We start from the raw sequence: 26,052 nt of genomic DNA, 5'->3' as shown, positions 1-26,052 counted from the left end.
GGTGCCACCTCAGTCCTGAACACTTGGAAGTAGGCTTAAAGTGCTTTGCCAGTCTCTGTAGATCCAGCAGAACCACGCATCTCCTGTGCTGAGCAGTGCAAACCTGAGCAGAACTGATGCATTGTTGCTGCTGCGTGGATCGGACTTGTCGCAAGACCTGCATCGCATTGCAGCCCATTTGAACTGTTGCTGCATGACGCGTCCTCGGCGCAGGCCCTCACATCCCTGTCAACTTCAACCTTGACGATGACACTAGATCCTGCATTCAGTCTTGCAGCTCCTCTGAACCAACGCATTGCCCCGACTGTGCACTGTAAGCCTGTACCAACGGGACCCTCACCAACGACTCAGGCCTTCTCATCACAGCCTCACTGCATCTCGGAAACAATGCATCGCTTTCACTGCACAATGCACCTTTGACGCGGATCCTATCAGTTATCCGCAAGCCCGGATTTAAGGTACTCTGTTCAGCAGGCCTTACTAGTTCTCTGTAGCTGATCCGCGCTCCATCACGGTCCGCCTGAGCCTGTGACTTTGTCCCGGCCTCACGTAACCTGACTTCCACAGTTGGCGCTTTGTGATTTTTGGCACTATTTTCACTAAAATCTTTAGAATTGCATATCTCCGGTTCTACTTAGATCTTTGTGATTTTGGTCTTGTTTTAGATATTAAATAAAGTTGTATTTTTCTAACTTAGTGTGGGAAAATTTTTTGTGTGGTGTTGTCCAATTTATTACTGTTTGAAGTGTTGCACAAATACTTTACACATTGCCTCTGAATTACACCTGACTGCTCCTTGCCAAGCTACCAGAGGGCTGAGCACGTTCATTTGGGGTTGGCTTGTACCTCGCCCTGACAAAGATTGTGATTGCTACTTGACCAGGGCTCACGTCCCAGTCAACCAACAACCCAATTTCTTACACAGAGAAACATTTTTTCTACACTGGTAACAGAGGTTAAAGTTCCAGAATTTTGTACATATTTGTGCTCTCACCTGAACTTAAAACCCACCTTCTAGCCATTGCACGCAACTGCAGCACAAAAATATTTTTATAAGAAAGCAAATAGAAAGGGCCTAGTGGGCAGATGCCTGAGGAACCAACTGCTCACTTGTGGAAAAGTAAATTTTGCCATGTTCTGTGTCCCTACGTGTCCTCCATCTTATGTTATGTGTGCATGATTAAATATGCATATGTATCCCCATGTTTGATTAAAGACGCAATTACAGTTGTGTCCATCACTAGTATGCCAGTTTCCAGTTCTCGTGAAAGCTACGAGTATCAGGCCTATGTAAAGTTACGTTGCCACGTTTCTCAGTGTGCACGTTATTTTATTGTAAAGTCCCCGTTTCTAGGCCTCAAAAGGGCCCGGACACCAGATTCAGCTCCTGTCTTCTGAGTCCTCGCTGAGGAGCGATACAGCCCCCACCTGTATCCTCGACCCTTCACTTACTTCCTGCCTCACAGTGCCCGGCTCAGCCTGGCTCTGCCTCTGAGTCTGCCAAGAGTATGTTATGATTCTAGTTATCAGTCCAGCCCTCCTTCTCTGCATTCCTAAGCTACTGAATCGCATCAATAGTTTCCGTCATTGTCTAGCCTTTACGTCTCCATGTAAGAGAAATACTGCATTTAATGGTCATTTAATATTCTTCATCACGCACTACATGTAGAATAATGCATGCTCCAGTCTTAGAGTCCGTTAGCCTTTACCCCGATAACTTTTGGATTCTATCAACATGTTCTCTAAACATCAGATACTAGATACTGTTTAGGTACATGTCGCCCTGACTCTCCAGACTTCGGTCTCTGCTCCTAGCACAGAGTTCATAGCCCCCAGCTTCTCCTAGTACCACGTCATTGTCAGTTTGCGCGCACCATTAGGTTAGAGGTCCCGGCTCCTTAGGTAGCCCCCTCCATGTTTCCGCCCCATTTATGACATATACTGTTACGTTTACATCACATGTCTATGTATACGCCCCTGTTACACCCATTTTCACCCTTATCTTTCGCGACTGCTATTGACCACACCCACTGCTCCGCCTACTGTAATTCATTGTAATGTAACTGTTTTAGTATATATATTTGTGCACTGTTATTAAATGTTACGCCGATTCTGATCCTGCCCCCGGCAGCGCTGCCATCCTGTTCCCGTGCAGGTTGTCCTGTTCCTGTCCTTTATGCTGTATTAAACCTGCAAACTCCTACTACCTCGAATCTTGACTCTTATTTATTGAGCTATCTGTTATTGCTATGTCCAGTAAAACCTAGATCCGGTATTATTTATTTATATACCACATAATGGCGCCCGAATAGGGACTTGCCCTTTCCCCACGCGCCGGTGAAGCCACGCCGGCCCCCTGACCCTCTGCAGCCGTGACGGAACCATACCGTGCACGTGCAGATATTTCTGCTTCAAGTATCCCTCAGGCCCACGGAGGAGACGGAGGTGGCGGTCCAGCATCCAGACGAGGCGGTGGAGGAACGCGGCGAGTCCCGACCAGAGCCCAAGCCGAGAGTCCAAGGTCCGAGGTATCCGGAGGCCCACCCGTAACAGAAGTCCGAAGTTCGTCCGTCCGGCGTCGAAGCAGTCCAGTCCAGTCCGAGGCCTTCCGTTCTTGCTGCCCGGTGAGTACCATTGCTGGGGTAGTATCTAGACAGGGTCAATCTAATTGACTCTGGTCCGTGGGTTGGTGGTACACAGACCCAAAACGAAGTGTCCACTTCGGTGGATGCGGGTCCTGACGTGTCTCTTTATGAGACCGGTAAGTTTCGTACTGTTTCAGCAGTGCATCTAGTTTCTGTTCTAGTCAGTTCTGTTCTCGAGAAAATTCATGTATTCTGTTTTTAGTATTCCAGGTAGTATTCTGTTCGAACTGTTATTTTAAATGTTCTTCATGTATTTTTAATGTCGTGGTATGAAAGTGGTGTAGTTATCGTGTTCGTTGTGTATTGTATTGTATTGTGTCTAGATTACAGTTCAGTCATGCCTTTATTCTCGAAATTACGTCAGTTAAAAACCAGAAAAGGTCTGCTAGAAGCAGCAGTTCCTGTCCCGCCTAGGGACAGTCCAGGTCATTTTATGTATCAAAAGCATGGCATAAGTGCCATATTATATCTAGATTTATGGGTAGAGTATACCAAAGAGTTAGAGGAAAAGTATAGATGGCCCGTATCAGGTACGTGGGATGCCGAGTGCATCATGAGAGTAGAAGAAGCATTATGGAAAAAGAAAGCCAGACAGTCACAGAAAGATGCCATCGAGTTATGGCGTAAAGAATCTCATAGAAGAACCGAAAAAGAAATCAGAAAGTCAGAACTAAGTAGAGAATCCTTGGAACGAGCCCAAGAAAGGGAACTAATCGAGATAGGTGAACGAGTCAAAACCGAACAGTCAGACAGACAGAGGAATGCCCTTATTAAGGGTATGTATCCTCTTCTTGCCGAGGGCTTGCCAAAAGCGACCCCGGAGGCATCCAGTTATTTCCCGCCACCATTAGTTCCGACCAAGCTACGTCACAAACCGACCGCAGCTGATATTTTTATTTCGTCCTATTTGGACGACACAGTCCCAGAATATGCAAATCCTGTTCCGCCAGCTCCTGTAAATAATGTAAATCCTGCTCCTCCAGTCACCGGAGTACCCGCTACGGTACCCCCGGTCCAGCCTACATTACAATTTCCCACTCTGCCAGCACGAAGAGTATCAGTCGACGATTCCAGTTTAGGGGCCGCAGGAGGAGGTCCTCCTGGTACCCCGCCGCCACACCAACGTAGAACGTTGGCCGAGTTACATGAATGTGCGTTACAGCGTACGCCCAAATATAAGTCCGTTGCAGACATCCGACGAGCTCTCACTGAATGCCGCTATGATCCAGTTGCAGGTGATGATAGTTCAGTAATATATTCCATCCGTGTAAGACGGGTGACCGGGTATTTAGACACCCTACCAGATATGAAAGGAGATCTAGACCGAATATATCGTTTCATCCGTACAGGGGATGATCCAGAAAGTATTGGCGAAGCCATGTCTCAAAGGAAAGCTGAGATCCAGCTCATGATATTAAAGTTTCTGATTAATTGTCTAATAAGAGAACAAGATTCCCCGACTAAAGATCCGGCAGAAATGAAAATCCTGACAAGGTGGAGTGATAATATAGCCGAGGGTAAACACAAGACTATCAGTAGTATAGAGAGTATGTACAAGAAAATTCGTAAGGAAATACTAAAGTTACACGAACAACGTAAAGCAGCACAAGTAAGCGAGAAAGAAAATGACTCTACCGAAGAGGTAGACGACGAGAATCCCACTAGAATAGCGTATGTAGGAAAATCTAGATTTCCAGATCGCCATTTGCGCCTAGAACACAAGTCAGTTTTACATCATCCAGCACCAGAACAAGGTTCTCTGGAACAAGTATTTCAAGCTACCGATCACATTCTGAAATCACGAATCGGTTACAGTGAGTTAAGTACTATGCATGAACAAGAACTAGCCCGATCAGCAGTCCGATGGATTACTGATTCTACCACTTTTCCAGACGAAATAGTGGCACAAATGTTTCTGAAATTGCCCCCAGCCGAGCAACGACTGGTGGGTATGTATATGATCCAGCACCTCATTACTCTGTATGAGGGTCAACATTCTGATCCAGGTCCGTTACACGATGTCCTGAACGAGTTACTCCAGTATAGATGGAAAGGTTTAGGTACCGATTTAATTAGTGTCATTCTAGAACAGCGCCACAAATATAGAAAGTTTTTGAACCCGCATTTTGTTCATGTCTCACCTCCAGAAAGTAAACCGTTTTACATAGACAGACAGAATCCGTTACGAGAAGTACACCCAGTTAGGACAACAGATGGTGAAATGCAACGAGTGTTTGTTTACACTCCGATTACAAAGATAGAACTCTTAGAGATGAAGAAATTAATTCCCTGTCATGACAAAGATCCAGCAGGGTTCCACCGAGAATTAAAAGACATGCTCCGTATGGGAGAATACACGTATCCAGATATAATTAAAATGTTAAAAGTCCTGTTGCCCGCAGGGGTATACGAGAAACTCAAGGAAAAAGATTGGGAGGTGGGAGAGAAAAAGATCGATTGGGCAGTCCTAGAAGCTGAAGATAAGATACGAGTACCAGGTACCGGTCTAGGAGAAAAATGTAAAGAATTACCAGAACTGTTAATACAAGTTTTGCCAAGATTATTAGCCACTAAAAAGGAAGACTGGGATGCAATCTCAGCCTGTAAACAGAAACAAGACGAAGACACTAGTGATTTTTATTCTAGATTCGAGAAATGCTTTAGTATCAACAGTGGCCTCAAGACAAGTAGCGAGTCATACCCTCATCTTTGTGTTACTAAATTAGTCGAGAATTCAAGTCCACAAGTGAAGAATCGAGTTTTGAAAGTCGAAAGTACCTGGCAAGCTAATACTCCGTCCCAGATGTTACAGATGCTTCAATACCACCAGAATAGAATCAGAGAAGAACAAGATCATGAAAGGAAACGTATGAAAGACACGAAAATGAAAGTACTGGTTGCACAATCTGTTCCTCAAGACAGTCAGAAGAGGGGTACGAATCAAGCCAGTCATTCTGCAGTTCCCGTTAAAGGGACCTGCAATTATTGTAAACAGCCAGGTCATTATATAAACGAGTGTGCAGTTCTGAAACACAACATAGCTACTGGTAAGACTAAAGAAAGACCACGTCCGCCTAGACAAGAACAAGTTTCACAGACTTCTCAGCCACAGAATGCACAACAGACAGTTCCAGCACCGCAGCCTATTGCTGCAACACAGCATGTTACACAGCAGATGTACCAGTATGCACAGTCCGAGTATCCAGAGTATCAGCCATATTCATGAAACAGCCTAGAGAGGGAGGTAGGCTTGCCTCTCATCGAGATACCTGTAGATCAAGAGGGTCCCTATGTTCACAGTCAAGTATTAGGGAAAGACAGAAAGTTTTTGATTGATACAGGGGCAAGTAGGACCACCATCAGTCACGCCGAAGTTCCAGGGGCTCCGCTCTCAGGCTCTAGAAATGTTTCCCTTGGTTTTTCAGGAAAGCCTATTGTAAACGAGATATCTAAGCCAGTTACTCTAGAAGTAGGTCCATTGTCCCGCACTACTGATCTGTTACTTACGAAGTCATGTCCAGAAAATTTGTTAGGTATTAAAACACTGAAAGAATTAGGTGCAGTTATTTGCTGTTCCCCAGAGGGAATACGACTGTTCCTACGTGACTTCAAGGGTCACTATGTATTACGAGATTTTGATCCGAGATTGTCTAATGTTCCGCAGCATCTATGGGCACAAGGTCCAACTGATGTTGGCTTCATGCAAATCACACCCCATCGTGTGACTCTCAAGCCAGGTGTAGTGTTACCACGAATCAGACAGTACAGATTGCCACCTGAGGCTGTAGCAGCCTTATCCAAAATTATTGACGAGCTCATCGCTCAAGGAGTAGTTGTAGAAACTGACTCCAATGTATGTAATTCTCCGATCATTCCAGTCATGAAACGTACTGATCCAAATGCACCCCCAGTATATCGATTAGTGATTGACCTTCGAGAACTCAATAAATGTATTATTCCCCAGTACCCAGTTGTCCCAGATATCTCTTCCCTATTGACAGCCATTGATTCTGAAGCCTCATTTTTTTCAGTCATAGACCTCAAGAACGCATTTTTTAGTGTCCCCATTCATCCAGACAGCCAGTTCCTTTTCGGATTTTGTTTAAATGGAAGGAGCTATATGTTTACACGAGCTCCTCAAGGTTTCACAGAAAGTCCTAGTATTTACAGTCAAGCACTTAAGAGACAACTAGACAATATTCACATGCCAACTGACACTGCCCTGCTCCAGTATGTCGATGATCTACTGATCACAGCCCGTTCTGAACGTGCTTGCGAGCGAGCATCCCTTACAGTCTTGTATTTCCTTGCCGAGATGGGGCACAAGGTGTCCCCTTCTAAGCTTCAATTCTGTGTCCAGCAAGTGATCTATTTAGGCCACTTACTGTCCAAGAGGGGTAGGCAGTTGACACCTGACCGTATCCAGTTAATAGCGAGTCTTCCTCAGCCCAAGACCCAGAAGGAGGTACGTGCTTTTATCGGCCTTACTTCTTACTGCAGACAATGGATTCCTCAGTATGCATTTCTAGCTAAACCACTGATACAGTTAACGACACAGGAGGCAGCCGTATCGACTGTCCTCCCTTGGACATCTGAACATACACTTAGTTTTAATGAGTTAAAGAAAGCTCTATGCCAAGCTCCAGTTCTAGCAACACCGAACTACAGTAAGCCTTTTACACTTTTTGTCACTGAACGCGAAGGTACAGCATTATCTGTTCTCACACAAGATCAAGCAGGACAGTACAAGCCCTGTGCTTATTTTTCGAGCACATTAGATCCTGTAGCCCAGGCTCTGCCTGCGTGCCTCAAGTCAGTTGCAGCCACAGCACTAGCTATCAGACAAAGTGATTCCATAGTATTAGGACATTCCTTGACAGTACAAGTTCCACACTCCGTGGAAGTTCTTTTAAACCGAACACAGACTCAGCACTTGACAATTGCACGTTTAACAGGTTATGAATTGACACTGTTCCAGCCACACATAGAAATCAGACGCTGCAACGTTCTAAATCCTGCAACACTGTTACCGTCAGTTAATTCAAATGCTGCCACACACGACTGTGTGGAAGTAGTTAACACTATGACTAAGCCAAGACAAGACTTGACAGATATTCCATTACCAGATCCCGACCTGACACTTTATGTGGATGGTTCATGTATGAGAACAAGTACAGGAGAACTAGTAGCCGCGTATGCAGTGACTACTGACACTGAAGTTATTGAAACACACCGTATTGACACCCTGTCTGCTCAAGCAGCAGAGCTAGTTGCTCTGACTCAAGCCTGCATACACGCTAAAAACCTGAAAGTTAATGTTTACACAGATTCACGTTATGCATTCGGAGTCGTACACGACTTCGGAGTGCTCTGGCAGGAGAGAGGTTTCATGACTTCTCATGGAACCAAGATTCAGCATGGTCTCCTTATTCAAGCTCTGTTAGATGCCATACACTTACCGACATCCATTGCTATCATGAAATGCAAAGCACATACGAAAGTTACTGACACTATTTCCCAAGGTAATGATCTAGCAGATCGCACAGCCAAGCTTACAGCACAGACACCAGACATTCCAGTTAATAAGACACCGACATACACTCCAGATCTGACTACCTGTATGACAGTTAAGGACCCCACTCAAGATGTCATAGATATCCAGTTACATGCTACTCCCGAGGAAATCAAGAAATGGTCCGAACAAGGAGGGGTCCAGACAGATCAGGGATGGGTAACGAAGGGTAAAGCCACATGGTTTCTCCCCGATTCTATGGTTCAAGTCATTATCAATACCGCACATAGTCCAGCACATTTAGGAGAAAAAGCTATGTTAGATAGTATCCAGAACATTTGGTTCAACAAGCATTTACGAGCTGCAGCCAAGCAGAAAGTCCGTACCTGTATGATATGTTGCCAGTTTAACCCAGGTAAAAGTGTTCCGGTGGAACAAGGTGGATTCCAGCCTCCTGACCACCCTTTTGAAGTCCTCCAGATGGATTATATTCAGATGGAGCGATGTCGAGGTTTCAAGTATGTCCTTGTAGTTGTATGCGCTTTGTCCAGGTGGACAGAAGCATATCCAGTCCCAGATTACACAGCCGCGACCACTGCCAAGCAGTTGGTTCGTGAATTCTTCCCCCGTTATGGACTCCCTAGGGTCGTGTATTCAGACAACGGCCAACCATTCTCATCCGAGCTTATGAAACATATTTCCCTGTTGTTAGGGTACCAGTGGAAGTTCCATTGTGTACGCCATCCAGAAGCAGCCGGTCTCGTAGAGAGACATAATCAGACCCTGAAAATTCGAATTGCAAAAGTATGTAAAGAGAAAGGTGTGGACTGGCTAGTAGCTCAGCCAGTTGCTCTGTTTTATATGCGCATGGTCGCACATTCCAGATCAGGTCTGTCCCCTTATGAGGTCGTATTCGGCCGCCCCCCTAACATGTGGGGTACACCTAGACCCCGAAGTATTACCGATGTTTCAAGTAATATGCTGACAGATTACCTAGCTTCCTTGATGTCTGCCCTCAACTCTTGTCGTTCACAGGTTGCTGCCGCATTTCCAGACAATACCGAGGTGGCACCGCATGAAATCGTTCCCGGATCCATGGTTCTTGTCCGGAATTTTGATCGTTCAAGTCCGCTGGAGCCTCGCTGGAAGGAACCCCGACAGGTCCTCCTGGCCACCCGTACTGCCGTCAAGTTGGAAGGCAGGAAGGGCTGGGTCCATTTGTCACATGTGAAAAGATTTTTTGGACTAAAGCCTGTTTCAAAGAACATTTCCGAGGATCTTAAAGACTGCCAAAGTACTATTCTTAAGGACTGTCCCGCAAAAGACATTGCTACGAACCCTTCCCTGTTAGAGAAAACTCCGCAACAGGAGTATAAGCTTAAACTAAGGTCTAGTAAAATAAGTCAGCCAGTTTGATTGTCTAAGTCCTCCCCTAGGTGAAACGGTTAGACCGGTTTCTGACATGTATATAATAGACCCCCACAGAGAGAGAGTTAGTGAGAACTCTAGAAGTTGCACTATTATTTTATGTTTTCTGCTATATTTCAGCATTATGATTTCCTGCACCAGTTATGCATTTTATTTGTATTTTCCAGTTTCTCATGTAAATAAGTCTGCTAATGTTACAGTAGAGCACACGTTTAGTGATCTGCCTCCTCATGAACTTTCTTATCGTCTTGCTATGCGTAATAACTCCTTTATCCGTATGTTACATTATTCACACCAGACCAGCAATGCCACAAATTGTTGGGTGTGTGGTCGACTCCCCCCTTTCCAGACACCGAAGGGAGTTCTGCCACTCTTTCCTTATCCATTTTCACATAATGGTTCGTGTGGAGCATGGTCCACGTTAACGTCATCCTCAACAGATATGTCTTTTCTGAACAGTACATGTTTCCCAGACAAGCAAGGTCTTCCCCACAGAACAGGGTTAGATCTAGAAAATGAAGTTTATAATTTGGGTAATTGTTCTTCGAATTTCATGGTCCTGAATGTTCAGTCTGATTCTACTCCAGACTTACCTGCCATGTCAGTACTACCAGTCAAAGGTGAATTATGTGTCCGAAATAATGGTTCCGTACATGTAGGCCATAGTGATTGTACTACTATTGTCAAGTATAGTGACAGTAGGAAATCTATTTTCAAAGCTTCACGTCATTCTTATTTTGTTTGTGGTCAGACCGCATATGTTCGTCTGCCCCTTGATTGGGATGGTACATGTTACATTGCCTTCCTACTGCCACCAGTTTTCCTAGCCCCACCTGACTATCATAGGAATTCCCACCTAGTACATACTAGACACAAGAGAAATTTCCCGATTGTCGATTATACTGAAACTGCTCTAGAACAATACATAGATATCAATAAAGGTGTCTTCCCCTACTTAGGTACTGTTGTAAATAGTAAACTGATACGTAGATTAACCAGAACACTTGAAGCAGTAGTGATTGAGACTACTTCTGCTCTAGGTAACTTAACCGAAGAGCAATCCTTTATGAGAATTGTCGTGCTCCAGAATCGTCTCGTCCTTGACGTCATACTGGCCGATAGGGGCGGGGCATGTAGAGTCATCGGATCTAGTTGCTGCATTTTCATTCCTAATAACGCACCGTCTGTTTATTCAGCTATTACCAGACTCCATAAAATTGCCCATATGTTACACCAAGATCCAGGCACCTGGACATGGTCCGGTTGGTTCTGGAATATAATTTCCGCCTGGGGATGGGAAGTATTGTCATTTCTGGGTATTGCAGTAGCGATCATATTCAGTTGCTGCCTCTGTTTACAATGTGGCCCTGCGATTTGCGGCATTTGTGCTACATCTTGTGTTCCTAGTCCCAAGTCCCGTCCTAAATCCAGTTCCAAGAAAATTCGAGACGAGCAAATGATACTGTATGAAATGATAGATGGTATCATGAATATTGATGTTTCCTGATGGAAACGTAGTGACAAGGAGGGAATGTGGAAAAGTAAATTTTGCCATGTTCTGTGTCCCTACGTGTCCTCCATCTTATGTTATGTGTGCATGATTAAATATGCATATGTATCCCCATGTTTGATTAAAGACGCAATTACAGTTGTGTCCATCACTAGTATGCCAGTTTCCAGTTCTCGTGAAAGCTACGAGTATCAGGCCTATGTAAAGTTACGTTGCCACGTTTCTCAGTGTGCACGTTATTTTATTGTAAAGTCCCCGTTTCTAGGCCTCAAAAGGGCCCGGACACCAGATTCAGCTCCTGTCTTCTGAGTCCTCGCTGAGGAGCGATACAGCCCCCACCTGTATCCTCGACCCTTCACTTACTTCCTGCCTCACAGTGCCCGGCTCAGCCTGGCTCTGCCTCTGAGTCTGCCAAGAGTATGTTATGATTCTAGTTATCAGTCCAGCCCTCCTTCTCTGCATTCCTAAGCTACTGAATCGCATCAATAGTTTCCGTCATTGTCTAGCCTTTACGTCTCCATGTAAGAGAAATACTGCATTTAATGGTCATTTAATATTCTTCATCACGCACTACATGTAGAATAATGCATGCTCCAGTCTTAGAGTCCGTTAGCCTTTACCCCGATAACTTTTGGATTCTATCAACATGTTCTCTAAACATCAGATACTAGATACTGTTTAGGTACATGTCGCCCTGACTCTCCAGACTTCGGTCTCTGCTCCTAGCACAGAGTTCATAGCCCCCAGCTTCTCCTAGTACCACGTCATTGTCAGTTTGCGCGCACCATTAGGTTAGAGGTCCCGGCTCCTTAGGTAGCCCCCTCCATGTTTCCGCCCCATTTATGACATATACTGTTACGTTTACATCACATGTCTATGTATACGCCCCTGTTACACCCATTTTCACCCTTATCTTTCGCGACTGCTATTGACCACACCCACTGCTCCGCCTACTGTAATTCATTGTAATGTAACTGTTTTAGTATATATATTTGTGCACTGTTATTAAATGTTACGCCGATTCTGATCCTGCCCCCGGCAGCGCTGCCATCCTGTTCCCGTGCAGGTTGTCCTGTTCCTGTCCTTTATGCTGTATTAAACCTGCAAACTCCTACTACCTCGAATCTTGACTCTTATTTATTGAGCTATCTGTTATTGCTATGTCCAGTAAAACCTAGATCCGGTATTATTTATTTATATACCACACACTGTTGGCAGGAGATCTGGTTCTTTCAAATGTGCAGAGTTTCCTACCCTACGTCTGTTCAGTTTCCAAACGCTCCAAAGCCTTACAGTGGGAAAGACACTATGTCAAACCAGTACTGTGCTAGGATCATAGATCGATTGACAGAGGGCTTCTGTCTTGGTAAGGACCTGACCGGTGACTGAGAGGGCATTAGGTACAGAGCTGAACCAATTTCTAATGGCAAACAATGGAAAGCATTTAAAACCGCCTGCTTCCTGAAAGGCCAGGTCCTTTCCATTAGGTCATAACAAAAATTGTTGGTGTGTGAGCAATCTCTTCTCTTGACCCCATCTCTATTTATTCTTTATATTCTGCGCCAGGAAGGATACATAAATATTCTCCTTGTGTAATCGCTAGGTTTCACATGCATTGTGCTCTATTCTCATGTTGTTGTCTTGCAGGAGCCACCAATAGATGTTTCATTTGCCTAAGCGGCCACTACAAATGGTGTAAATGACAGTGTGGACATTTGTATTATAGCTTCATCATGAATCAATGCTTAAATGACTACTAACCCATTGACCACTAACTTTCTCTTTAGTCAACCTTACACAGGTTTCACAGTTTTTCTGCCTTCCAACATTGCTTGTGACAATTATTTGTATCCAAATTTAAAGATGTTTATTAATGTACAGCAGTGGATCAAGTAGTCATACAGTTCAATCTTTTAAACGCTCCCTGCTGATGTCGGTTTGTCTCTGCAAGTCGTGATTTCAAGCACCTGCAGGACCTAGTAGAGCATTTCGTTCTTCTGAGGTAGATACATTGAGTACTTCTAAATAAGGTAGTAAGAATATCAATTATTTTGAGCTCTTAGAAAGGTGCTATTAAGTGTATTATAAAAAACTTGTTTTTTTGTGTATTTGCCATAATTTCATCAGATGAGTTTTTTTCTTATATAACAGAAATTCGAAACAAAATTCAGACCAATTTTCTTTTAAAAATTACACATCAGCAGAAAAATATTTGCCCCTGCCTCGAAATGTCTATTAATACCTTAACTAGTAAATCAAATGCAAAACTCCTTTATCTTTTTCTTATGCTCTACAAAATTATCTCTATATATAAATGCATTTATTAAGATTACCAAATGGAATAGTCTGACATTTTAACTAAAAGCTTTATAATAGAATTGATGTACATAAAGCAGCTTTAGGTTGTAGTGGCCCAGGATTTTTTTCTAGCTCTGTGTTGTCTCGCTCAGGTTAGTGTGGCAAGAGCTAACAATTTAACTTATTACAGCGGCTGGGGGAAATGTAATGTATGTCCCGAAGCTACACATTAATGTTTAGCTGTGTAATTTTGACCAAGGACACTCTATTTGTCATTTCCTTTTTCTTTTAAAATGCTATTTAGGAATTTTATGGCTCATGAAAGGGAGCAGTTAATGGCTCTCGTAGAGGAGACCAGCCATTTAATGACACGTTCACTTCCCTCTAGAAATGCTCCCATTCCTGAAAGAATGAATCTCTGATTTGATTTGTCTTCAAGGTCCTTTATGAACATGTTAGATGGTGTTATGTAGAATTTGATAGTATGTCCAGGCACGCTCCTAAGAGTGTCAGGATTGCCTGCATACGTGAGAGCAAATATGAAACACAGGGATGGTATGACATTTATTGTATCGTCATAATTACTTTTGTAATTAATAAAAATTGCATTATTGCTGTCGTCACATTTAAGGGCTAATATCTGTCTGTTTAGAACAACAAAAGTGTGGACCAAGTGACCTCGATTAACTATAACAGGGTTCTCCAAAGTCGATCCTGGAGGGCTGGATCCATGCCATATTTTTAGCATGTCTCCATTTAAATAAATGTAGTTATCTTACAAATCTAGCATGGATGAGGTCCTCCAGGATCGACTTTGGAGAGCCCTGGACTACCGCATCTCATAATGGTAGTGTAATTTAAACCCAAGGTTGGTAACACAAACACTCCTAAACCTCAACCAATAATTGGACATCCTTTATGTCCTGTTGGTAAAACTGGGAAGGTGACAGAGCGCTTGGCAAGTGGAAGCATTTGGATTGTTTTTTGTGTGTTGACAAAAAGTAAGTCTCGCACTGTTTTTGAAGGCTAATTATAATTTATGTTAAATGGTTTACATACTGTGATCAAACCATTGAAATGGCCTTCGAAGCCCTAAGATAGAATAGAGGCCATGAAAGAAAAGAATGGTTAGGGGTGATTGTTGAAGGAATGCCCACAAAGTCTGCCCATCGCTTTCCAAATCAATGGAAGACTCACATTCCTATATCACAAGACTGCATATCCCCTCGTGCCCAAAGCAGCATATGAATCACTGCCCCCAGCAGTTGGAGGCGCAGCTCCAACATCCGCTTTGTTATCAAAGTGATCTGCTGCCTGCTGGTCTACAAAGAGCTGCTCCCTAATTCTATACACGTGTAGTGTTTGAACCCTTACGGTGAATTTTCATGCCTCAGCAGTTAAGACACATTTCTTTCCCCTGGCCCTACATTGTGGATCAGTCCGCCAGAAGCTAATCGATGCAAACTGGTGTACCAGACATGACGTGAGATTTTCACAAGATGTGTAGAGGCAGACATAGGTACTGGCACATTTTCCTCTCCTGCCACGTGGAGGTTTAGCCTTCCTAGCCGCAGAAAATAGGGTGTGTTCTGTTGCTGGTGAATGTTCATCAAACTTGGCTCTTTTCTATGGCCATTGCTTATTCACTGTACCAGGCTCAACTGCAGCTAAACAAGCATCTGAACAGTCATATACGTTCTTGAAACCTGACTGTGAGATAGATACATAAAGGATCTTTTAAAGAATACCTGGAGAAGGTGAGAAGCTTGCAGTAAGCCTCTCCTGGACTCACAAATGTGTAAAGTGCAAAGACACAGATTCTAATCAGTTTTTGATTTGAATTACCAGCTGCTCAGTGTCAGCCGGCCCCTCATATTCCACTCCTGGCCTTTTGTTTTCTTTTATTGAGTTGTAATGCCGCATCAGTTTGACTAAAGCCCATGAAAGCAGTGGTTTGTAAAAAAAAATTGCAGAAGCATTGCTGCAGTATGTGATGTTAGGTGACTGGTTGTTAACTGTTATTATATTGATGATAAGAATCAGAAAAATGCATTTTCATTTAAAGCACAACATAATCTACCAATAAGCAGCGTACTTCGGAACTGGGTCAAAGAAGTTTCATCCCTGGTGTTCCAATAAGCAGCGCTGCACCAGTCTGGCCTTTATAGACATAAAAAACAAGCAATATAGAAAATGGAAACTCACAAAACAAACAGTGAAATCTTCCTGTTAGGATGAAAAAAGAAGAGCAGCTCGCGATGAGGGGCATAGCTGCCGGAGAGGAGGGCTGTATGGAGTGTTCCACTCCCCACATACATTGTTTCTTGGCTTGTTAGTTGGGACTGGGTCCCGAGTAAGGTCTGCTATAGCTGTGTTGGTTTTTCTCATTGCCCTGATTCCACTAAGAGGTTTTAGATTGTTCATTTTTTACCAGTAACTTAAATATATGCAGTCTCCGGGGTGCCAAAAAGTATTAAATCTGCCCCCATATAGAAGTACTCCCTGAATGGATGCAAAGTTACAAATATTTAGAATTCACAAACATTGTCAGTAGTAAGCTTGGAAAACTGTTCCAATCTCGGGTTTCCAGGCATACTATTGGCAGTCAAACACCCAAAGGGTGATGGTATGAATGCTTGTAAATAGTCTGACCACTGGCAATCGCTTGGGATGGCATTCTGAACCATTATTTTTCACAGACTGTGCCACTCTAGACAGAGGGCCTGATTTAGGGGTTGGCAGACGCAGAAAAAGCATACAGGGTAACAGAGGATTATAATTATGCCACCTGCCTTGGCTACATCAGACATTATAGCCCGCCATCAAAACTTTCCAAAGTTTTTTTATTTTGTAAAAACAAGCTCCCAAAACGAGTTTGTTTTTGAAAAGAAAAAAAAAAAGAATGAGCTCCACATCATGGGAGTACGTTCCCATGTTGATGCGGTCCTTTTTTGTTGTTGTTTTTACTGCTCCTCACTGCGAGATTATACCTGGCAGCATTGTTATTTTTTTAAACAATGCCTTACAAACAAGCATTGGCAAAGCCAGTAGCTTGGCACTCACCTTGTAAACGTGTGAACTAATGGCTTTGCAAATGCTTGTTACATTGATTTTTATATAAGAACCCTAGGGTCGTAGACTTGACCTAAACTTATCCCAGTGCCATAACAATGTTGAAACGCAACATATTGACAGACAAAACTGATGAGTATATACATTTCTTGTGGACAGTGATGTACAATGGGACCAAAAGGAGATAAGATTAAAAAAAGGTATAGCACATATTACCAGAGACGAATTGGATGCGCTTTAGTATAGATTTGTGTTAAAGGTGACCTCTTAGGCCACAGTTCCTATTGGTTTAATTTTTTAATTATATGTTTGGGGCACATTTTCCACAATGTCACTGAGGGAAGTTGTATGAAGGATAAACTGGACAAATCCAAATAGTTGGTTGTTCATTTAAGTTTCTTTACATTAACTTTTATAATAAAGGTTTCTTGCTTTAAACAAGGAGGCAAGTTAGGTCTTTTTCTTGCTGAAATATAATTGAAATTGCAAAAAGCAATTTCACTGAGGATTAAATAAAGTCCCAAGCGGTTTCAGGGTTGTGGCTGAATGGCTAGTTATTTACTTCTGAACATATTCTTAGCTCAGCCTCCACCAGCATGTTATAGGCTGCACCCCAAATATATATCTGTAGCTTGACCTCGTGAAACATTGGGTCTGGTACCCTCAGATAGTATATTATTAAAGAGTACCGCCATAATAGGTATTATTGCCTCTCCCAGAGATCTGTACAATTCCGCTGGGAGCCCATCGGGCCCAGCTGCCTTACTCCCCTTGCAGGCGGCAATGGCCTTATTAACCTCCTGCTGGGATATGTCCTGCTCCAAATATCTCGCTGGTAGGAGTTTAGGGAGGGTAAAGTGCATTTCCCTCACCAATCATTCGCGTAAGCTTTATCCACCCCATTATCTTCCTTATAATACGTCTGAAAAAAGGCCAAAAATGCCTCTCCAATTTCTTCATCTGTAGATACTAAAGAGGAGTTGTCCTCCCTATCAATCCGTTTCATCAAGTTGCGTGTCCTATCCGACTTGACCTTCTTTGCCAGAAGTTTGCTGGCTCCCTCTCCGTATTCAAAATGTGCCATCTTGCTGGCTTCCCATCTTTTTGTGATCCTGTGCTGAATGGTGGTATCAAGATGGTCTTTCAGGGTTTGTAATTCTGACATATGTTCCTGTCTTCTCGGTATCGATCTCCCTATTCAACCTAACCTCGACTGCCTTCATAGCAGACTCCATTTGTGTCACCTCTTTATATTGCCTATTCTTGTGACATGCCCTACTTGTGACTATCCCCCTCAATAATGCCTTCCAGGCACCCCATACCATTGAAATCTCGGCAGAGCCGATATTCAACTTAAATAAACATTCTGTTTCTTGAGACAGGTGTTTAACCTCTGAATTATCTAAAAGTAATACACGGTCAAATGTCCATTTCCGTAGATATTCTCCCCCTGCCAAACATAAGTCCATCCAGACAGCTGCGTGATCAGACAGGTGAGGTGTCAAGTAACCTATATTCTTGATCTTGCCCCTAAGATCATGACTAGCCAGGATATAATCTGTCCTTGACTTATGACCATATTTGTTATTATAGAAGACACACCTAGCTGAACGCCCGACCTTCACCTCCATACGGCGCACAAACCCGTCTGTATCATCATGGTTTGAAGATATGTCCTTGATTTGGACAATAGATTCGCTCTACTATTAGGGGATTTATCTAACAAGGGGTCTAACACTATATTGAAGTCACCCGCCATAATCATGGGCTCTCGGAATTCTAACCGATTTGAAAATATGGTTTTCAGGGAAGAGGGATCATCCTGGTTGAGACCGTAGTAGCCTTTTACTTTGAATTGATAATTTTACAATAACCCACCTGCCTTCTGGGTCAGTCATTGATTCTAGAACATGAGCATTAACTTGCTTTTTGACCTACCATCTCACTAATCCTGAAAGCAGGAAAGAATCCGGCAAGTTGTGGGTCCTATAGGCCTATTTCCCTCCTGAACAGACTATAAAATAGTCACAAGAATTTTGGCAGATAGGTCGGGAGCAGTAGCAGGCAGTGTGTTACACCCAGACCTATGGGCTTTATAAGGGGCAGAAACCTATTTGACCTAACTCATGATTTTATAGGTGCAAATGACCTGGCTTTAACCTTCTCTTACCCTTGACAGCAATGACGTTGGATGCCACTAAGGCGTTCGACAGGGTCAACTGGATATATTTAACAGCAGTGATGGAAAGGTTTAACTTAGGAGAGAAATGTTGCAGTGCTATACAGCTTATATATCAAGACCCTACTGCAAGACTACTAGTTAACAGGAAACTGCCAAATCCTTTTAAGATTACAAGGGCAACCAGACAGGGCTGCCGACTCTACCCCCTCCTCTTTGATTTGTATATTGAGCCTTTTGCTCAGCGTCTGAGAGATGAATTGAGCATTTTGTCATTTAAGTTTGGAGCGTGGGAGAGGAAGGTTACCCTGTATGCGGATGATATTCTGATCTTGTCATCCGACCTGGTGGTATCCTTCCCCCAGGTCATTAGGTTGGCACAAGACTTTGGTCGGGTTTCTGGCTACGAGGTGAATGCAGAGAAAACAGAGATCATGGCATGGAATTTGCCGGGAGGCGGATATCAGACCAAGGGTGACATGAGATATTTAGGTGTTAGGATCATACAGAGCGTAGAAAAGATAGCGGGGACTAATATCGCAAATATTACTAGGGATTGCCAGAAGCTCATGAAATCTTGGGCACATCTCCCCCTGACTATTTTTGGTAGAATTAATCTGATTAAAATGATTATACTACCGAAAGTTACTTTCATTTTTAACACTATTCCCTTGCACTTTGAAAAAAGGCAATAGACACCTTACAACAAGCTATTAATTCATTTGCCTGGGTATATAAATCTACAAGGATAGCGTGGAAGAAGCTAAGGCGCAGAAGGGAGAAGGGGGTTTTACGCTATCCGACCTTCAGTACTATGCCTGGGCCTTTCAATTACCACACTCTAGGATGTTGTTAAAGTCCCCAAATGACTCAGAAAGAGGTATTATGTTTTCGGCCATGTTGAAGGGGGTGGGACTACTGCTTGAGGGTTTCCTTTTTAAATTTGGTGACCAAAAGTACTTCAAGAAGATCAAGTTGAAAGTTCTTTTGGTTGCAGTACGGATATGGCTCATAATTAAGCAGCATACTGGCCTTAATATTACTCCAGCCTAGCTCCTCTCAGGGACTCTCCGGTAATCCCGGAATGCTTGAAGGACAAACTAGCAATACCACTTAGAACAGCAGGGCTATTAGTATGGAAGGATCTGGCTGCTGAAGGGTCCCTTCTACCCTGGGAGTTTTTTCACAACACGCTGGAGGAGGGTATGTCCAGGTTTAAGTACGTACAGTTGCTGAGTTGGTCACAGAATCTTAAAAATCCGATAGGTATAGGAAACACCCTTGAGGACCAATTGGTTTCTAGGATTGTTGGGGGGGGAAAGTTTATTTTTTTCTATTGGTCCATAGTGGAAACTATTGATGGAGACTTTACATTTGCAGAAGAATTGTGGGGAGCCTCTATGCCAGATGTGTGTTGGGAGGAGGTGTGGCAGACTTCCTTTCAGACACTGTTCTCTATTGTAAAACCCGCCTGGCTGCGGAGGAACCACTACTTCACTACACATAGGGCCTATTTATCTCCAGCTATTCTTTCCAAAATAGCAAAGGGCCCCCCAGTTAGATGCAAGAAATGTAATTTGGCAAATGCCATGGATATACATATGTTTAAAGAGTGCCCAGGGATAACAGAATTCTGGGAGAGCATAGTGGCAACTCTAGCTGACATTATAGGCATCCCATTTCAAATCTCTCTCACCCTAATCATCTTTGCCACAACCAGTGAAGTTACAGGCCCCGCAAGGGGGTTCCTTTTTTATTCAATCTTGCAAGCTAGGAGAGAAATTTATAGAATATGGGAAGAGGTCACACCCCTGACTCACTCAGAATGGTTATCCTCACTATATAAGATCTCTAAGATAGATCTGGGCAGATTACAGAACAGTAAGAGGAAAGTAATATGCGAGGGTTTGCTTAATTTTGGTGCATGGGGCTTATGTTAGTTATGTTTTGAATTTAAAAACATCATCTTTCGTCCTATGATTATGCCTCATTGGATACTCTCAGACTGGGTCGGGTCCCGCCGGGCGATCAAGTTACCATCTTATACGGGCCTTGACCAACAGTCATTGGTTGTCTTCCATCAAAAGAGAGTGAGACCACCCCTTTTCTAGGAAAGGGGTATGCAACGTTTTGTGGGATTGTCATATATAGGTAGGCGGGCATTGTCCCCCGGGCCCCTCCAATTCAAGTGCCTACGTCTCCTGAAACCGAGCCACGGTATGGACATCCTACTTTCTGTCCAATGCGGTCTGAGGCGGATGAGGATTAAAAAAATATATATATATTTATATATATATATCTGTATCATTAGAAGGCAGTAGTAGTTGCATCTATTTACACGATTGTAATACTACCTGGAATTGTGTGCTGATTGAGTGTAAGTCTTGGTTATGTCATTCATTTATAATGTCGCTCACGTTTTTTTGTTTCTCTCTCTTTGAAATGTTCTCAGGTATTGCAGGCTTGGAAGATTATGTCTTGAAATCAGCAACACTGTCAACCTCGCTAGCTTGTCCACCTTTTATACCACTTAACTTTGAAGCGACGCCCATTGTGAGGGTTGCTGTTGAACCAAAGCATGCAAGTATGTTTAATTATTTTGTACTCTCTTGTCTTTATCTTCTACTTAAAATAGTGTATTATCTCAAAAGAGATTTACAAAAGTATGCTTTAAAAAAAAGATATTAAACAGTGTTGAAGAAAAGAGCATCACATAGTATGTAACCTTTACTCCGCAGCTTTTAGTCCTTATAGCCTTTATTCCTCAACCTTTACTCCACATGTGCCTTTGCTCTGCATATCTTGACTCCCCCGGTAAGTGTTTCTTAGGGGTAAGGGTTGGGTAGAGGAACAGGGGTAAGGATTAGTTTAGGGTTTTGGGGTGAGTAGAGTTAAAGGGGGTAATGGTGACTTTAAGGTCAAGGTTTCGATAGAAGTAAAGGGCGTAAGGGTTATTTTATGATTTAGTGGTAGGTAGAGGTAAAGGGTGTAAGGATGATTTATGGGTTTGGGGTGGGGAGAAGAGAGGTAAAAAGGGAATGTGTTTGTTAGGCTAATTTTAAAAAAGAAGAAAAAATGTGCAAAAATATATTTGAGGAGTGAAGACTCACGTTATAAAGGCAGTTATCATGATTTTAAATGTAACCAACATCTGATATTCCATCACTTCAATCCTGCAGTATTATAATCTGCAGCATCACCGTCAATGGGTGTAAGTAGTCTACCCTATCGACAATCCACTTTACCACTGAACTGTTACACAAATTGAACTCAAAGAACAAATGGGAATGCCATTAACAGACATAATCAGACAATTGGCTGCATTAGGGTACTGTAGAGTAGGGGTGGGCAGAATTTGCGTAGTCGTGCTACGCAAAGCTTTGCGAAAAGGTAAAAAATCTCCGCGAGCGCGCAAAAGTTCAGCGTACACGCGGAATTGCTTGTTCCGTGCCTTTGCACTGCTTTTCTCCTGTTCGTGAATGTGGTTTGCGTACTTGGGGAGAAATATCTTGCGAACACGCATTTTGAAAGCGCGAACAAACGGATCTTAGAATTTTGGGCAATTCCGCGTTCTCCGCGGAATGCGAAATTACCTAAAATCCGGAAATTCCGCAAGCGGAACGGAATTTACCGCCCAGGCCTACAGTAAAGGCATTGGAACATACCCAAGGTTTAATTATTCTCGAGGAAGTGCAGCAAGTCAGAGGAGCACGTACAGTTTCGTTTCCACTGTTAAATAAATAATCTTCTAACAGAAGTCCACCTAGAGTAGTTGATACACCAGACTCCATGGTGTAGAGGAAGGGACATCACACATCTTTTGACCCTTGGTCACAGGCTTTTTTTTCCACAATCTTTATTGGTTTTTGTAAATTTACTCAGTTCATGGAATGTCGATGGTTTCACATAGTTATTTGTCATTCTTGTAATTGTTCTACATCTCTATCATTACACATGAACATAGATATTATCATGGGTGTACGTCAAGTCTACCTACATTTACTCTATTATACATTATTCCAGTGCGCCATCTTATGTCTGTGTTTTTTATAAACTTTCTAACTGCCCCCCTCCCTCCCCTTATTTAGTGCTCAATCGCTTTCAGTACATGAGACATGGCCGGTCTTAAATTCAAGTGTAATGATTAGCAAGGCTTTGCTGGATCTAGTGTGTGCCTTCTTGTGACAATAGGGGAAATTATCCGGGTACTGTTGTTCATGAAGTCTGCTCATAAGATTATGGTTATGTTGCTTTAACATCGTCTGAGTGTGTTGTTCCTAAGAGTTATGGCTTAGCTGTCGCGGTCTGCATCATTGTGTTGCTAGCAGAGTGGACAGTGTTCAGTTTTTCAATTTGTGTATCAAGAGCTTTAAAAGATTCCAACGTTGCGTCCTATTCCCTTGATATTGGTGTCTTTCTTAATCCTCTGCGTTCCTCCCTAAGTAGTGCATCACTTTCATCCTTCCCCCATCGGATTACATTTTCCCGTCAAGCCAAAACATTTGGTGCGGAGGCAGATTTCTATCTTTTGGTTATTGAACTCTTTGCTGTGAGTAGAGCCAGAGCTGCGAATTTCACTTGTACCTTTTGGTTTTTGGGTCGGTGGTGCAAGACCAGTAGACAGCTTTCGGATGTATTCCAGTGTGTTCCCCCCTTCGTTTCATTAATAGTGTCCGTCACATGATACCAGAAGGGTGATAGGGTCGGACATGCCCATAGCATATGAAGCAGATTAGTGTCTGCAGCAACACACCTTGGGCATTTTGCCGACGCTTCCGGGTACATTTTGTGTAATCTGTGAGGTGTTAGAGAAGCTCTGTGTATTGTATACATTTTAATCTTTGGTTGCGTGATACTTTCTTAGGGAAGGCCAATAGGGTTTCCCAATCCTGGTCTTGGAGTATCCTGCCCAGATCTTACCCCAACTTTCCTCTTAATTTTGTAAGGGGTATTGCGGCATGTGTGCATAACCCTTTGTATAGCAATCTTATCAGATGTCTACCATTGCCCATCAGGTATAAGGTTTGGGCAAATTCATGTGTGGGAGGCTCTGTGCCATTCGGAGATCAGTGCATCTTGACCTATCGTGTGATGTGTGCATGTATTGGAAATAGGGAGTCTGGAAGACCTGGCTCATGGACAAAATCCACGTGATTAAATAGCATCCCATCATTGAATAATTCTCCTACCTCGTTAGTAGACCCGTTGGGGTACGGATGCCCAAAAGTGCGATGTTCGGGCGTAGGGAGTGATTCACTTTGTGAATGACAGGGCTACCCTCCAGTATGTAGCAGCTATTTTTAACAGCAATGGCGCCGAAGGCGGAGTCTTGGTTCGGTGGAGCAATAGTGTGGTGTGTAATGTACCTTGTGCTAGGTTATTCGGCGTGTAGCCCATTTCATGTAGATTGTGTCCAGCCAGCCAATATGTTAGCCATTGTAGTTGACCTGTGAAGTAATATGCTCGGAAATCCGGTGCTCCCATGCCACCATTATCTGTCTGTAGCTGTAGTTACGTTAATCCCACTCTTCTACGGCCTGCTCCCCATATCAGTTCTGTGAGAAGTATATTTAGGGTTGTAAAATAGTGTGTTGGGACCCCCATGGGTAGGTTCGTCAAATAGTATAGTACTCGCAGTAGCACGACAATTTTTTTAATTGCTAAGCGCCCCGCTACAGAATGAGGGAGGAAGTACTGAAGGATACCTGGGAGCGTAATGAGGATATTGCTATTTGGAGATTACCATCTAGTAGATCCTGAGGTGTTCTATATATTTGGATCCCTAGGTTTTTAAAAGTGGTGGGCGGGGCATGGAGCTTCAGGTCTCCAAATGCCACTGGTGTGGGTCTCATTTAAAAAGGAAGGTATGTGATTTGGTCGCATTGATAATGAATCCTGAGTTCCGTTAGATGAGTGTGAAGGTTTTGGCTATTGGGTGTAAATCCTCATGTAGGTTCTTAATATATAGAATTGTATTGTCTGCGTATAGGAACAATGCAGGTATTACTGTACCCAATCTGATACCCCATTCTGCTGCCTCTCGACGTAGTCTTAGTGCTACTGGTTCCAGTGCTAGTACAAATAGTATCAGGGATAAAGGGCATCCCTGCCTTGTGCCTCTACATACTGGGTAGACATGAAATATATGTTTCCCCTGAATGTGCTCTCGCCGTTGGTAATGTATATAACTGTTTCACCCATTGTAAGTTATTTAGGGGGGGGATACCACATTTACTAATGGCTGCTAGCTTGTCCTCCTAGCCAAGGGTGTCAAATGTTTGACGAAGGTCAAGAGAAATACATCTGGCTCCTCTGAGTTCAGTAGGGGTTGCGTCCATAACATGATATAGTTGTTGTGTGTTTAAGGATGTATTACAGCCCGGCACGAAGCCGCACTGCTCCGAGTGCTCTATTTGTGGCAGTAATGGGAGTAATCAGTGGGCAAGCACCTTACTTAGTATTTCATAATCAGTGTTTATGAATAACAGTGGGCTGTATCCTGTAATATTTTTAGGGTACCTACCTTGTTTTTGGGAGTGAGGTAACCAAGGCCTGCATCGTAGTGGAAGGCAGGTTGCCCTTGTGTAGTGCTGTTTGGTATAGTTGTTCCAGATGTGGGACTATTTGGGCTGAGAAGGTAGCGTAAAACTCGGCTGGAAGCCATTAAGTCCTGGTGTCTTATTGCGTGGGAGTTCCTTAATAGCTTCTTTTATCTCTGCTTTGGTGATTGGGGCCGTTAATGTTTTCTAGTCTGCCGTTGTTAACTGCGGGTTGTTGAGGTTGTCTAAGAAATCATCTGATTCTGTATGGTCTATCGAAGGAGGGGCATTGTATAGTGACTTACAGTAGTCACACAAGGCAGAGTTAATCTCTTTCTGAGTGGTGACCACGACCATGGTGCGGTGTTGATTTCAAGAATAGGGGTTGATGTTGGGGCATTTCGTATTATTTGTGCTAGAAGGGTGCCTTCTCTGTCAGCTTCTGTGTGAAGTTTCTGGGTATATGACTGATAATCTATATTTGCGAAGACGCTTGAATAATTCCACGTAGGCAATGTGCACCTCTTGCAATTTCGTTGCTCTGTCAGGGTCATTTATGGCTGCTGTTTCTAGTGCCCCTAATTTGTCTTCTACCCCTTTCAATTCATTATGTACCGTTTGGCGTGCTTCTACTACTGCGCTAATGGGTGTGCTTCTAATTACGTTTTTGAATGCTTCCCATTCAATTAGATGTGAGGAGGTTGTATTTATGTTCTCCGTGAAGTAATTATTTATGGTAGTAGCTATGGTGTCCTGGAATATTGTGTCTTCCAGTGCCCGAGAATTTAATCTCCATGTGGGGACCGGTGCCGGGATGTGTCCCGCGCCAATGTAAGCTCTAAGGGGTTGTGGTCTGATAGTATTTTCCC

At 43.2% G+C, this 26,052-nt stretch overlaps 1 protein-coding gene across 6 annotated transcripts in view; it reads left to right on the top strand.

Annotated features, from left to right (window-relative positions):
- Positions 1 to 26,052, top strand: part of EFL1 (elongation factor like GTPase 1) — a 1,213,944-nt gene that overhangs the window by 693,697 nt on the left and 494,195 nt on the right. For all 6 annotated transcript variants that reach the window (XM_078684725.1, XM_078684721.1, XM_078684722.1 and 3 more), the window contains one exon: positions 21,097 to 21,228. In XM_078684725.1, coding sequence (XP_078540851.1) covers positions 21,097 to 21,228 — 132 coding nt within the window. The remainder of the gene's footprint in view (positions 1 to 21,096; positions 21,229 to 26,052) is intronic.

This window comes from Lissotriton helveticus, chromosome 3_2 (genome assembly GCF_964261635.1).
Source record: "Lissotriton helveticus chromosome 3_2, aLisHel1.1, whole genome shotgun sequence".
In the NCBI taxonomy this organism is placed as follows: domain Eukaryota; kingdom Metazoa; phylum Chordata; class Amphibia; order Caudata; family Salamandridae; genus Lissotriton; species Lissotriton helveticus.
This window is presented reverse-complemented; position numbering and strand designations above follow the sequence as displayed.